Here is a 13,888-nt window from a genome sequence, read left to right as displayed (position 1 = left end):
GGTCTGTTACCCACATTGGCCCCCACACACACTGGTTGTTGCGGTTGCTGGGTCAATTCTGTCCCCAGCCCCATCTCATAGGCAAACCAATGGATGCTGTGGTCCAGCCTACCCTTGCCCATCACATGCTTAACCCTCATGCATACCAGCAGGAACTGCAGCCTAGTTGGAGCAAATTCCAGTAATTCCCACGAGGCCTGCCCCCAGCCCTGGTTCCTGCGCATGTCTGTGTGCAGACTATTCCAGTTAGTCCTGCATCCCATTCAGCTCTCATGCATGTCAATGAACCCTATCTCAGCCTGACCACCCCCACTATCCAGCCCACATCCTTGCCAATGTGTGCCATTGCTTCTCCAGTCAGACCTTCCCATAGCCCTAGTTCCCATGCCCACCAGTGAGAAATTCAGCCCATCAGAGGAGTGCTGACAATTTCCCTAAGGCCCATTCCCAGGCCTGGATCTTGCACTTTCCAGGTGGTTCTGTGATGCAGCCATTTAGAAATTGCCTCCAGTCCCAGCACCTGCCAGCCACTGCTGTGGCAAACCTCAACTAGCCCACACTTACTCATGTATGCACCAGTGGATATGGTCGCTTGCCTAGTCTGGCATGTCTTGCCTCATTCAGCATTTGCTGATGGGTGCCTAGCCCAGCCTGGACAGCCTACAGTCCCAGCTATGATGTGAACTGGCTTGTGTTGTCGCTCAACCTGGCCTGTCTTTCACCCTGTCCTGGTTCTCACATCTGCCAGTGGGTGTTATGAACTGGCTAAGCCCTGCCTGACCCCAGAGCTAACCCTAGACCCACATGTAATCTGGTGGCTTACTATAACCTGGCCTAGTCTGGACTGCTCCCTGCCTTGGTTCTTGTCTTCATTTCAGGGACTATGTCCTGACAGAGGAGTTCCTCAGGCTCCTCTATCAGATCACCTCTGATTGAAATATCCTGAGTACACCGTTGGGTTCTTGGTCTAGCCTGACTTGGCCACCTCCTGTCCTGGCAGGAACAGTGCCCTTGCCTAACCAGCCCATACCTGTTCTGGCTCTTTCCATTGGGTGCTACAGCCCAACCCTACCTGGCCCACCTCAGACCCAGCTTTCACATGGTCGAGCAGATCCCAAGACATAGCCCAGCCCATCCTATACCCATCCTGCCTCCTGGCTCCTGCAAGCACTCGTGGGGGCTGGAGCCTAGTCCAGTCTGGCACACATCAGACCTAATTCACACCCAGCCTGAGGGATGCTGCAGCCATGTTCAGCCCAGTTTGCTGCCCAATTCCAGCTCTCGCACTCACTAGTGAAACCTCATCCCAGCTGGAGTATCCCTTTAGCTCCCAACCAGGCCCACTCTCAGACCCAGATCTCATGCATGCCAGTGTGTTTTAGACGCTTGTCTGACACAGTCTGCATTCTGTCTTGGCTTTTGTGTGTGTTGGTGGATGTTTCAGCCCAGCCTGGGCCATACCCAATTCTTGGGTCTGCTTGTGGTTGCTGCCGCCTGGACCAGCCTGGCCTGTTCCCAACCCCAATACCCATGAGTGTTGGTGAGTTCGATGGTCATGCCTAGCTCGACTCATCTCCATTCCCAGCCTTCAAACAAAGTAGCTGGTATGGCAGTCCCACAGGGGTGAGCCCACAAATAACCACAGAATCTGCTCCCAGACCTGGTTCTCGCACATGCTGGTTGGTGTCATGGCCCAGCTTGATATGGTTCACTCACCTGCCCTGACACTCACTAGTGTGTACTGTGGTTGTGCTCTGCCAGGCAGGCCCTTCAGTGATGGCTTTCATATGGGCCAGTAGACAGTCATTGATACCAACAAGCCCAGCTCAGGTCTCCTACATGGGCAGGTTTATTGGTTTGGCCCTGAAGGGTTCCCTGATTTCTCTACTCCAAACTGGCTGGTTTTAGCCCCCTTGTTTATCTGCAGGTGCATTAGCCTGGTTAGTGGAGGTCCCGTGGAAGTCACTCTTCACCGGTCACATTCTCTTTCAGCAGTCCTTCCTGCTGCACGTCTCTAGACCGCTTTCCCCGAGCAATCCACAGTTCCCCCATATCTGTGAGCATGCAGACCACCAAGCCCAGTCCTCTGGCAGTGTGTTGTGCCACTCTGGGGCCCTGGGCCCATGCATGCTTAGACACAGGTCACTGATTCCATCTGCTGGCATGCTGGCATTTGCCCCCGACATATCTTTTTAAATATTTTTATTTTTGATTGAGTTTACATAGATGATTAGGGTGGAAAGGGTCCAGGAGTGGAAAATTGGTGAGACTTTTTTTCCACATTTTGTTTTTCTCTTCCTGTTTCTGGGGTAAAGGGGGAGACAAGGGGAGAAACCACATCCAGTCTCCCAACCTCCTCGTCACCCTGGGATGGGAGCGGCCACCCAATGTCATCCAAAGTCCCCGATGCCAATAGGATTACATCTTCTATGGGCACTGGTTTGAGTCCTGGCAGCTCCACATCCAATCTAGGTTCCTGCTAATGGCCTAGGAAGGCATCAGAGGAGGACCCAGGTCCTTGGGACCCTGCACCTGAGTGGGAGACCCGGAAGAAGCTTCTGGCTCCTGGCTTAGGATCAACCTAGCTTCAGTCATTTTGACCATTGGAGGAGTGAACCAGTGGCTACATGATCTGTCTCCATCTCTCTCTCTCTTTTTGCTGTAACTCTGCCTTTCAAATATAAATACATAAAATTTTAAAAATTGTCTTCTGCTAAACCCTTTGAGACACTTTAGTCCAGTTGTGTCATACATAAAAGAGTAGGAAACAGCTTTCCTCCCTTAACAATCTCCTGCCTTGGATCAGAGTGTGGGGAAGTGAGTCACCTCTGGATTTGGAGGACATCTGCATGCTGGGGCTGGTTCTGAAGGCCCACATACCCTGCACACACACACCCACACACCTATTTTTGGTGTATTTCTGGGAACTTTGACACATTAAGCAGCAGTAACTTCAGACAGTACCTCATAGATTTTTCAGTTTTCTATTATGGACTTCTTTTCTCTATGTTCCATGAATTACTACTCATATTTTACTCTACTCTGATCTTTGTACTCTGTACTCTGACTCCTAATGACCCTGAACTATTGTTTGGGTCAGAAATTTTAAATGAAAACTAAAAAATCAAAACAAGCAAGCAAACTCCCAAACCCACTACTTTCTAACATTTTCTAAATGCTTTCACTGCCTGCCAGCTCTCCTTACAATGTAAAAATCATCTTTTATCTGTCTTAAAGTATATAGACAGAGCTTTCAAAGTCTCACTGTTGTGTTTGTAATTTTCTTTTTGCCTTGGAATAGGTAGAAAATCAATGTTTTTCTGTTCAATTCTGTAGGAGATTGTTTTGAAAGTGCAAAATGACATTATGAACTTCAGCAATTGCTTATGATGATTATATTTTATTTTCTGATGTTTCTACATTTTGCTCAACCAGAAAAATACATGACATGAGGTAAGACTGTCAGAGTGTTACTCTGGACTCAAATACATTTGGGCTCAGGGGCCTGACATGGTAGCCTAATGGCTAAAGTCCTCGCTTTGCACGCGCCGGGGATCCCATATGTATGCTGGTTCGTGTCCTGACTGCTCCACTTCCCATCGAGCTCCCTGCTTTGTGGCCTAGGAAAGCAGTAGAGGATGGCCCACAGCCTTGGGACCCTGCATCCACATGGGAGACCTGGAAGAGGCTCCTGACTCCTGGCTTTGAATTGGCTGAGCTCTGGCCGTTGTGGGTACTTGGGCTAGGAACCAACAGGTGGAAGATTTTTCTGTCTCTCCTCTTTATAAATCTGATTTTCCAATAAAAATAAATCTTAAAAACAAAAATACACACACACATTTGGGCTCAAATCCTTAACACCCCCCCTTTCAGGCCTGATCTTTGGTAAGTTACTAAATCTCCCTAGATTTCACTATAAAATAAGGCACAGCTTATAGGATTGATGTGAGAGTTACATTCGACAAAGTAGAGGAAGCATCTAAGCAACAAAAGTATGTTATATTTTTCCTGTTGATCATAACCTTTATTTCTTGCTGTTTGTCAATTTAATTGCTCTGGGCCTGCCTATATCAGTGCCCATTAATTTTGTCAGAAAGCTTCTGTGAGCACTTGGGTTGCAGCTCAGGGAACTGATTCTTTAAAAGTTTGCCTTTCTGCATGTCTTAAATGACATCACAGATTTACTCCTCTTTGAGAACTTGTCATCATAGCATCTTAGTTACTTCTGGTCTAGTCTTATTTGGGTTGGGTAATAGGACTTTCTACTTGACTTTGATGCTGGTTAACATGCAGGTAGCATGTCTGGCATGTCTAGGATTTCACCTGCCTGTTGCTCAATTGCTAGAGTAGATGGCAGGCCATCAGTCTGGCACTTACCTAGGGCCCTGCATAATGTTATTTATAAGGTATATCATTCTCATCGAGATCTGAACAATCAAAGAGAAATCAAAGGGATGTATACTTGTTTGGCCTATAACACAATCATTAAAGTGTTGCTTGTATGTGATACCAGTGTATGTTGCTTGATAGCTAAATGCCTTTAAGGAAACAGCCACATGTGATCTAAACAAAACCAATATTTATAGAGGACGCATATAAAGGGACTGAGTTATTATTTACAGTGCATAAATAAGACAGATGATTACAGCACACATCTATGTGCGTAGTTAGAGAGTGTGTAGCTGAATAAAGGAATCATAGAAGAATGGGATCAATTGAGAACAGTCTTCTCAGAAGAGAAAGGACCCTGACTTTGGTTAGATAATGAGATCATCATGGATGCAAAGAGATAAAGAAGTGGCATTGGCCTGGTCAGGAGAATGGTTAAAGAAAACGAAATAGCGGAATAGAGGGGTGGGAGGTATGGGTAGGAATGAAGTATGGGATTCTCACACATTCTGCGATTTCTATGAAGAAAAACAATGTCAACAACCTGGTGAAACAATGGCAGAAGCAGTGCTGAACTGGAGTTCTCTAATTTGAACTTGAAATCCTTGGAGCCTGCCTTGACTTTTCTCTCTAGCCCTTCTGCTGTTATGGGAGAGGACTTCCTCGTTCCCCTAGACTTGTTCCAGTAAGGCCTTTCTAAGGAGGATATGGCTGAAGAAATAGTAATACAATCCTCGGAAGATTTGCATCTTAGGAAAATCAGATGGCTCTTAGACCACCAGTGGCTCATTCGCCACACTGAGGGAAAAATAAAAAGGGAGACATTCTTCCTGGTGTGTCTCAGTACTTCTAACTCCCACCATCAGAACCACAACTGCTGACTCATAAGTAACAATGCTTCGGGTGTTTTATTTCTCTGCTTTTATTGTCTCGCTTATTTTTGATTTTGTAGGGATCATCACAAATCTGTTTATCACAGTGGTCAGTTACAAGACTTGGGTCAAAAGCCACAGAATCTCCTCTTCTGACATGATCCTGTTTAGCTTGGGCATCACTCGATTTCTGATGTTGGGATTGTTTCTCCTGAACATGGGCTACTACATTGCTGCCAAGGTGGAAAGGTCGGTCTACATCTCCATCTTTTTGCTAGTGTGTTGGATGTTTTTTGAGTATACCAGTCTCTGGTTTGTGACCTTGCTCAACGTCTTGTACTGTGTGAAGATTTCTAGTTTCCAACCCACTATGTTTCTGCTGCTGAAACGGAATCTCTCTCTCAAAACCCCCTGGTTCCTGGGAGCCTGTGTACTGATTTCTGCCTTTACCAGTCTCCTACATGTCATGCTCAGACAGACACTAGTTTCTTCTACACTTAGGACCGAGAAGAATGACACATCCTTTGACACCAACGAAGACATCGTGTTTTTGGTGGTCTCTTCAGTCTTAAGCTCATTTGTCCAGTTTATCATTAATGTGACTTGTGCTTCCTTGTTAATCCATTCCTTGAGGAGGCATATAAAGAAGATGCAGAGAAACACCACTGGGCTTTGGAACCCCCAGACTGAAGCTCACGTTGGTGCCATGAAGCTGATGGTCTATTTCCTCGTCCTCTACATTCCACATTCAGTGGCTAGCCTGTTCTATTTTCTCCCTCCGAGTGTGAAGATGAATTGGGTAACTAAAGCTATTTGTACAGTGATTTCTACTCTTTACCCTCCAGGACACTCTGTCCTTATCATTTTTACTCATCGTAAACTAAAAACCAAAGCAAAAAAGCTTCTTTGTTGCAACAAATAGTAGAATTTCTGTAGTAAATATTGCCTGGAGTCACCTTACGGTTTGAGAGTTAAGCTTTAATTTGTGATTGCTAATTTACAGTTCAGGCCTGGAATGGCTGACTGCATTTCAGTTCATCCCCCCTTTCTTTTGCTGTATTTTAAAGTAAGGAACGTTCTGTAAGGAATTTGTTTGACGCATTACTCATGCATTTTGCATGGCCGAAACATCCGTGGATAATGGAACTAACTACGTTTTTTTCCATCAGCTACTGGAGTTTAAATGGGAAGTTTCCCTGAATTAATGAATATACTGAGATATGTATGAATAATTGCATTTTTGTGGCTTAGTTGAGGAGCACTGGGTAAGGACCCAGCAATGGATATGTAAGAATCAATGAGAGCCTCGAGATTAGTAGAGGCAAGGGAGGGAAAGGGAGGTTTCCTAGAAAAAAGAAAAAGAGGAGAAAAGTGAAAAGAAATAGGTATGCGTTGTGAAACTAGACAGGAAAGGAGTCCTCCCAATGACTGGGTGACAGTAACTGAGTTAATATCAGCAAGAAACCCTAGGACTGAATTTACAGGTTTATTCTTGAAGACAGGAGAGAACCAGTGTTGGTAGGTTGAGGGCAGTGAATAGTATTAAAGAAACTAAGTCCAGAATAGTTCTAAGGATCTTACAATCTAGGAAGCTAGTGTAAGGTCAAAATCAAGTGCCAAATAGTGAAGTTAACGTGATAACTATGCATATACAGGGTATTGTACCTGATCATGTGATGAGATTTCACTGGAAAGTCAAGAGAAGGTATTGAACTCCCATGGGGGAAGCCATGGACTTTTGGTACATTTATTTCATGGGTTTATGAATTTGTGCATAGTGCACTTCTTTTCTAGAAGGAGGTTGTTTCTAATTTGGAATAGCATGACAGTGGTTTCATATATAAGGAATCTGAAGACAGAATGTTGATAAATTTTCACATGGGAATTGGGAAAGCATTCTATTTGTAAAACTTAAAATTGCTTATGTAATGGTTCTACAATATCTACACATCTCAAAAAATGTATCTTGAAATTTTGCATCTTACATTAATCATAATCTTGGCTTGAATATTCAGTAAGAGCTATGCAACCCAATACAGTACAAAACCTGAAAGTGTCACGTTAGAATCATAAGAGGTAAAGTAATTGCTGAAGTAATTAAGTACACATTGGGAACTCTGAGTGTTAGAAACTCTCCTGGGCCTCCCAATATCTGTTCTCTCCCCTCTGTTGCATAGCAGTCAAATTGCTGCTTAGCATCAAGATGTCTAATTATGGTCTCTAGTGCTCTTTCCTAGGAAGCTGTGTCCATGTGACAGAGCTCTGCCGATAGATGATGGATCTGATTTCAAGGTGGCGCCCCTAGAAAAGTCATGCCTCCCCTTCCCCTTTCTTTTTCTTCTTCCCATGAACTGGAATGCTGATTGGATGGTGAACTATGTGGGAGCAGGAACTGGGAAGGAATAGATGAGGTTAGTGCTTGGGGATAGCCGACTTCCTATCCAGAGTGGCTTTATGCTTCTTGAGCCTGTGGAGTAACCACAGCAGCTGGGGATTGCTCGCATCTCGACTCCATGATTGCTTATGAGAAACATCTCCATTCTTTACTGGGTGGGGATGTTGTTGTTGTTGGTGGTGTTTTTTTTTTTTTTTTTGGTCTGTTTTCTTATTTAAATAACGTGCTATGCAATACATATAAGAAGTGGTCTATTTGGGCTGAAATAGTATACATTGATTTTCATCTTACAAGGAAAAATTTTATATGATCATTAAATGAAATAAAAATTATCTATCAAGTATGGTTTCCATATTTGCTAAAAACATCAATACATAAAGGAAAGTCTTCCAGGAAATATGTAACTGTGATGGCAATTATTTTCAGTATAAAGTTTGGAGTATTTGGAAATATTTTTAAATGAGGAATTTTATTGTAATCAGAAAAAAACAATATTTAAAAATATATTGGGTCTATTCTCTCTCTAACGGACACCTGGGCAAGTTCTGACATCAACATCAAGTGTCTCCTCATGAATAAAGATAACAGTCTTTCCTCTGCTTTGTCTGAATTATTATTATTTAAAGATTCACTTATTTTTCATTGGAAAGGAAGATTTACAGGAAGAAGAAGAGATAGAATTGTCTTCTATTCACTGGTTCACTCCCCAAATGGCTACAGTGGCCATAGCTGAGCTGATCTGAAACCTGGAGCTTCTTCTGGGTCTCCCACATGGGTGCAGGTGCCCAAGAACTTGAGTCATCCTCCTTTGCTTTTCCAGGCCACACGCAGGGAGGTGGATGAGAAGCCTAGTCAGAACATGAACTGGCATCCAAATGGGATTCCAGCGCTTACAGGTAGAGGATTAGCCAATTGAGCCATCATGCCAGCCCCTGTTTGAATGTTTTCCTTTTTATTTGTTCTTCATCTTTGTCTTCTCCTCATCTTCCTCCTCCCCTTCTTGCTTCTCCTTTTTTTGACAATTCATTTTATTTATTTGGAAGACAGAGTTACAGCAAGAGAGAGACAGAAAGAATCTTCCATCTGCTGGTTCACTCTCCTATGGCCTCAACAGCCAGGGTTGGGCCAATCCCAAGCCAGGACCCAAGAGTTTTTTTCTCCCCATATCTCCCATGAAGTTACAGGGATCCAAGCATTTGGGCCCTCTTGTGTTTCTTTTCCCACGTTGGGACACAAGCAGGCACCCATGGGGGATTACGCATTGCAGATAGTGGCTTAACCTTGAAATCCACAATGCTGGTTCCTTTATTTGTATTATTTTAAAGACATTTATTTGTATGAAAGCTAGAATGCTGGAAGTTGTGGGGGAGAGACAGAAAAGGGATTAGAAGGGAAGGAGGGAGAGAAAGATTGATCTTTTATCTTCCAGTGTCCTCAAATGCCTGAAACAGCTGTGGTCAGGACAGACTGAAGGCAGGAGCTGGGAGCTCCAGTTTAGTGTCCCTGAGGAAACTGAACACTCTGGCATCCCAAGCCCATTACAGGAAGCATCACACTGCATCCCAAGCCCATTACAGGAACCCAGATTGGAAGCAGGAGTAGTCAGAACTCCAAGAGGCATTCTGATGTAGGATGTGAGTATTCCAAGTCACAGATTAAGCCATTACACTACAAAGCGTATTCCTGGATTTGTTTTCTACGTTGGCAATCTTCTGATTAATTTATGGGTTATCCTACATTATTTTTTTTTTTTCAGTTTTGTTACTATTTGAAGAAAGTCTCAAATCTTTGCTTATGCACTTGTCCAAAATTTTCCTTGGGCACAATTTTCAGCAGTGTTATGGGTTCAACATTCTACGGGTTCAAGTATGCTCTGTTAAGAGCCAGTGTGGTGGTATAACAGGCTAATACTCTATCTGCAGTGATGGCATCACATAGGGGCACCTGTTCATGTCTTGGCTTCTCCGCTTCTGACTCAGCTCCCTGTGTATGGCTTGGTAAAGCAGCGGATAATTGTCCAAGTGCTTGTACCTCTGCACCCACATGAAAGGCCTGGAAGAAGCTCCTGGCTTCGGATCTGCTCAGCTCTGGACATTGCAGCCATTTGGGAAGTGAACCAGCGATTGGAATCTCTCTCTCTCTCTCTCTCTCTCTCTCTCTCCCCCTCCCTCCCTCTCTGTAACTTTGCCTTTCCAATAAAAATAAATAAACCCTTGAAAAAAAATCTCTGCTAAATATCCACCATGAAGTACTTACTAATAAGACTAAAATTTTTTTTTGGTCTGATTTTTTTAGGTTATGATAGCTGAAAGGCTCTCTAATACAAATACTCCGTGCCCCACCTCTGCCTCTAGTCTCTGCTATAACATGAAAAAAAGGAGAGTTTGCAACTTTTTTTTCTTTTTATCAAAGATTTATTTATTTCACGGGAGTAGAAAAACATAAAGATGGAACGGGATCATGTCCAATTAGTTTTATTTTCTGGGACATGAATAAAATGTTCAGAATTATATGTGGAGCAGCGTATTTCTCTTCTTAACCCTCCGCCCCAGGATTGCCGAGGTCCATAAATACAGGCGGTGGGTATGGAATGTTGTTAGTGCTTGGTGTTCTCAATTGAGATGAATGTAACAATGTCATGACTGTTTGCAAATAAAGCATCTAAACAGTACAGGCTTGATTTGGTTGATAACATATCTGAGCTATTTTTTTTAAAGATTTATTTATTTTTATTACAAAGTCAGACATACAGAGAGGACAGACAGACAGGAAGATCTTCCGTCCGATGTTTCACTCCCCAAGTGACCACAATGGCCAGTGCTGCGGCGATCCAGAACCAGGAGCCAGGAACCACCTCCAGGTCTCCCATGCGGGTGCAGGGTCCCAAGGCTTTGGACCGTCCCCAACTGCCCTCCCAGGCCACAAGCAGGGAGCTGGATGGAAAGTGGAGCTGCCGGGATTAGAACCGGCGCCCACATGGGATCCCGGGGCGCTCAAGGCGAGGACTCTAGCCGCTAGGCCATGCAGCTGGGCCCTTGTTTTGTTTTTTTAAATCTCTGTATTTCCCCAATGGTTAGAATTTCACCTAGCCCATAGTCAATCCACTATATATTTTCTAAGTGATTGAATGGCCAGGGTAACTGTTCTTGCAACTCCTCCTTTGTGTTATAGATAAAGAAAGTGAAGCCCAGAAAGCAGCAGCGATCTGTTCAGTTTCGGAGGCAGCTTGAACTCAGCTTCTCATCTCCCTTACCAAAGAGCTAATTTTGCCTTTCTCTCCATTCTTGTCCATTCCTCTCTTCATGCATATTCTCAGCTTCCTTTGCAGCTTGTTGGAACACATTTTCTTTGGCTCAGTTCTTAGAAGATCTGGAATCTAGAAGACAACACTTGATATGGGTCAGTATTTTTTTTTTCAATTAACTATGCTGATCTTCTGCACTTTATCTGTTCTCCAACAAATATAATTTTCTTTCCCAGACTGTGAACTTGCTAGGCACCTGTGGGTATCAGCCATCACTCAAAGGAGGCTTGGCCCCGCTGCTGTCACTGGGAGAACTGTGAGTCAAGCACATCTTTTGTATACTGGGAATGATGACATTTATTCTTTTTCCAAACTTTTTTAGTAGTAGAATGAATTTCCGTTACACCATTCCTATTTTTATACAGACGTCTTTTGTGACCACTTAGGATAATAAAATATGTGACATTCATATCAGAATTTACCTTTTATCAGTCTCATTCACACAGTGTTTTATTTCATTAGGCTTCAATAGCAACTATAAGCAGTTATTTATTATGATAATATTTAATAGATGAGAAAACTGAGGCCAAAGCAGTGATTTTCAACTGGTAAGTGCATGCAGATGCAAACAACTCTGGATTTTCTGAATCCAAGTCTTGTGTTCTTTCCAGGAATTTTCATATATTGCATTGATTATGCTTGTGAGTCTTCATACTAGGGTTGGTATTATTGAATGTAGAAATTCATGTATGTTTTTACAGCAGGTAAAATAAACAGCTAATCTTTCAAATTTGATACTAGTGGGGCAACTGGATGCTAAGACCCCAAATCACGACAGAATAATTAACCTAAGTGGACACCAATGGATGAATGGCTAAAGAAACTCATATCTCACAGATACAGTGCAATAGTTTTAAACTTCGAATAAAGAAGCAAGGGTAGGCATTGTGGTACGCAGGTTAAGCTGCAGATTGGGATACTTGCATCCCTTGTTGGAGTAACTGGAATTTAGCCTTACCTCCACTTCCGATCCAACATTTTGCTGAAAGATACTGGGAAGCCATGAGTGAAGGCTCAAGAGCTTTGGGTTCCTGTCACTTGAGTTAGAAATCCAGATAGAATTCAAAGCTTTTGGCTTTATACTCATGCCTAGCCCTGGCTGATCTTTCAAATAAATAAAAATAAAAAAGTTAACTTAAAAAAACCAAGAGCATCTTGTCATTGATGAAAACAGGCACAAACCTGCAGGATGTTATGCTGAGTGGAATGTGCCGGATAGATAAAGACTGCTACGTGATCTCATTGATTTGTGGAACTAAAAGCAGTCACTTTCATAGAAGCAAGTAGTAAAATAGTGGTTGACAGGAGTTGGGAAGATGCGAAAAATGGAAGGTGTTTACCAGAACGTACAAAGCTTTACATAGCTGAGCAAGTTCTAAAGAACTATTGTTCAGTATATTGACTGTAGTTAGTACTTTGTATGCATGAAATTTCCTAAGAGAGTAGGCCTTAAACATTCTCATTACAAAGAAAGAACAACCGTATGAAGTGATGGATACATTAATTAACTTGCGTGTGATAGTATTTCATAATGTATAGACAAATCAACATATCACGCTATATATTGTAAATATAGGCACTTTCCATTTGTCAGTTATGATACAATAAAGACAAAAGCCCTACGTTTTCCCATTCATCTTTTGGGATCCTTCTTCTTTCTTTTTTCTATACATGATTGACCTTGTGACACAAGTGAAGCAGCTTTGTGTTTTAGCCAAAGAAACAAATCTGGATGCAAATATGTGCTGTTGAATGGAGTTTTATGTAAATACTCTTTTGTAATTTGCATTTTTAGTGCTGCAGTTCAGTCCATTGTGTGTGTGTCTGTGCATGTGTATTCAAAATCTTCTAAATTATGTTCTCTGTGATGGTATAGCCTTTCAAATGTTAAAAATGTAATATATGGGCACGCATGAAAAAGGATTCAAACAAACAGCAATGCGTTCTCTTTCTTTTTCAATTGTTCGTCCCATTGTCCAGATGCAATCTTATCAATTTTTCTAGTTCTTCTGTGACTTCTTTCACACCTCTGATCATGTTTTTGCTTCTCTTACAAGCTTTTCAGATTTAAATTGTAGATTATGAATCTCATTAATCAGGATTTGGCAGTTATCTTATTTAGCTCCAAATTTGTTCTGCTCTCCTAAATTAGATTTGAGTTTTATTCTTCTAATGCTTTCAAATTTTTGTGAACCATGACTTTTACAATATCTACAGATACTAGCCATGTAGGACAAAATTAGTGCCTTCCTTTTACAGGGGTTGCTGGAGTATCTTTAAGAACCGCTTACTGGGGCCCAGCTGCGTGGCCTAGCGGCTAATGTCCTTGCCCTGAATGCGCTAAGATCCCATGTGGGCACCAGATCTAGTCCTGGCAGTTCCACTTCCCATCCAGCTCCCTGCTTGTGGCCTGGGAAAGCAGTTGAGGACGGCCCACAGCCTTGGGACCCTGCACCCGCATGGGAGACCAGGAGGTGGTTCCTGGCTCCTGGTTCTGGATCACCATAGCACCGGCTGTTGTGGTCACTTGGGGAGTGAATCATTGGATGGAAGATCTTCCCCTCTATCTCTCCTCCTCTATGTTTATCTGCCTTTCCAATAAAAATAAATAATTCTTTTTTTAAAAAATAAACCGCTTACTGATGAAGTAGTGAGTGAAGTTTTTAAAAGTACAGTACTGGCTTGGTGCGATCGCTCAATGGCTAAATCCTTACCTTGCATCCACTGGGATTCATTAGAGGTGCTGATTTGTGTCCCAGCTGCTCCAATTTCCTTACAGCTCCCTGCTTGTGGGCCTGGGCAAGCAGTAGAGGATGGCCCAAAGCCTTACAACCCTGCACCCACATAGGAGACCCAGAAGAAGCTCCTGTCTCCTAGCTTCGGATTAGCTCAGCTCCTTCTGTTGCAGCCATTTGTGAGTGAACCAGT

At 42.9% G+C, this 13,888-nt stretch overlaps 1 protein-coding gene across 1 annotated transcript; it reads left to right on the top strand.

Moving 5' to 3' along the window:
- The first annotated feature begins 5,031 nt into the window (after nucleotides 1-5,031).
- TAS2R4 (taste 2 receptor member 4) lies at nucleotides 5,032-6,220 on the top strand. The gene has a single exon (XM_004594465.2). The coding sequence runs from the start codon at nucleotides 5,284-5,286 to the stop codon at nucleotides 6,181-6,183; it is 900 nt and encodes a 299-aa protein (XP_004594522.2). The 5' UTR covers nucleotides 5,032-5,283; the 3' UTR covers nucleotides 6,184-6,220.
- The last annotated feature ends 7,668 nt before the right edge of the window (nucleotides 6,221-13,888 follow it).

Source organism: Ochotona princeps, chromosome 25 (genome assembly GCF_030435755.1).
Source record: "Ochotona princeps isolate mOchPri1 chromosome 25, mOchPri1.hap1, whole genome shotgun sequence".
NCBI classification, from domain to species: domain Eukaryota; kingdom Metazoa; phylum Chordata; class Mammalia; order Lagomorpha; family Ochotonidae; genus Ochotona; species Ochotona princeps.
The sequence above is the reverse complement of the archived record's forward strand: the minus strand, read 5'-3'. Positions and strand labels throughout refer to the sequence as shown.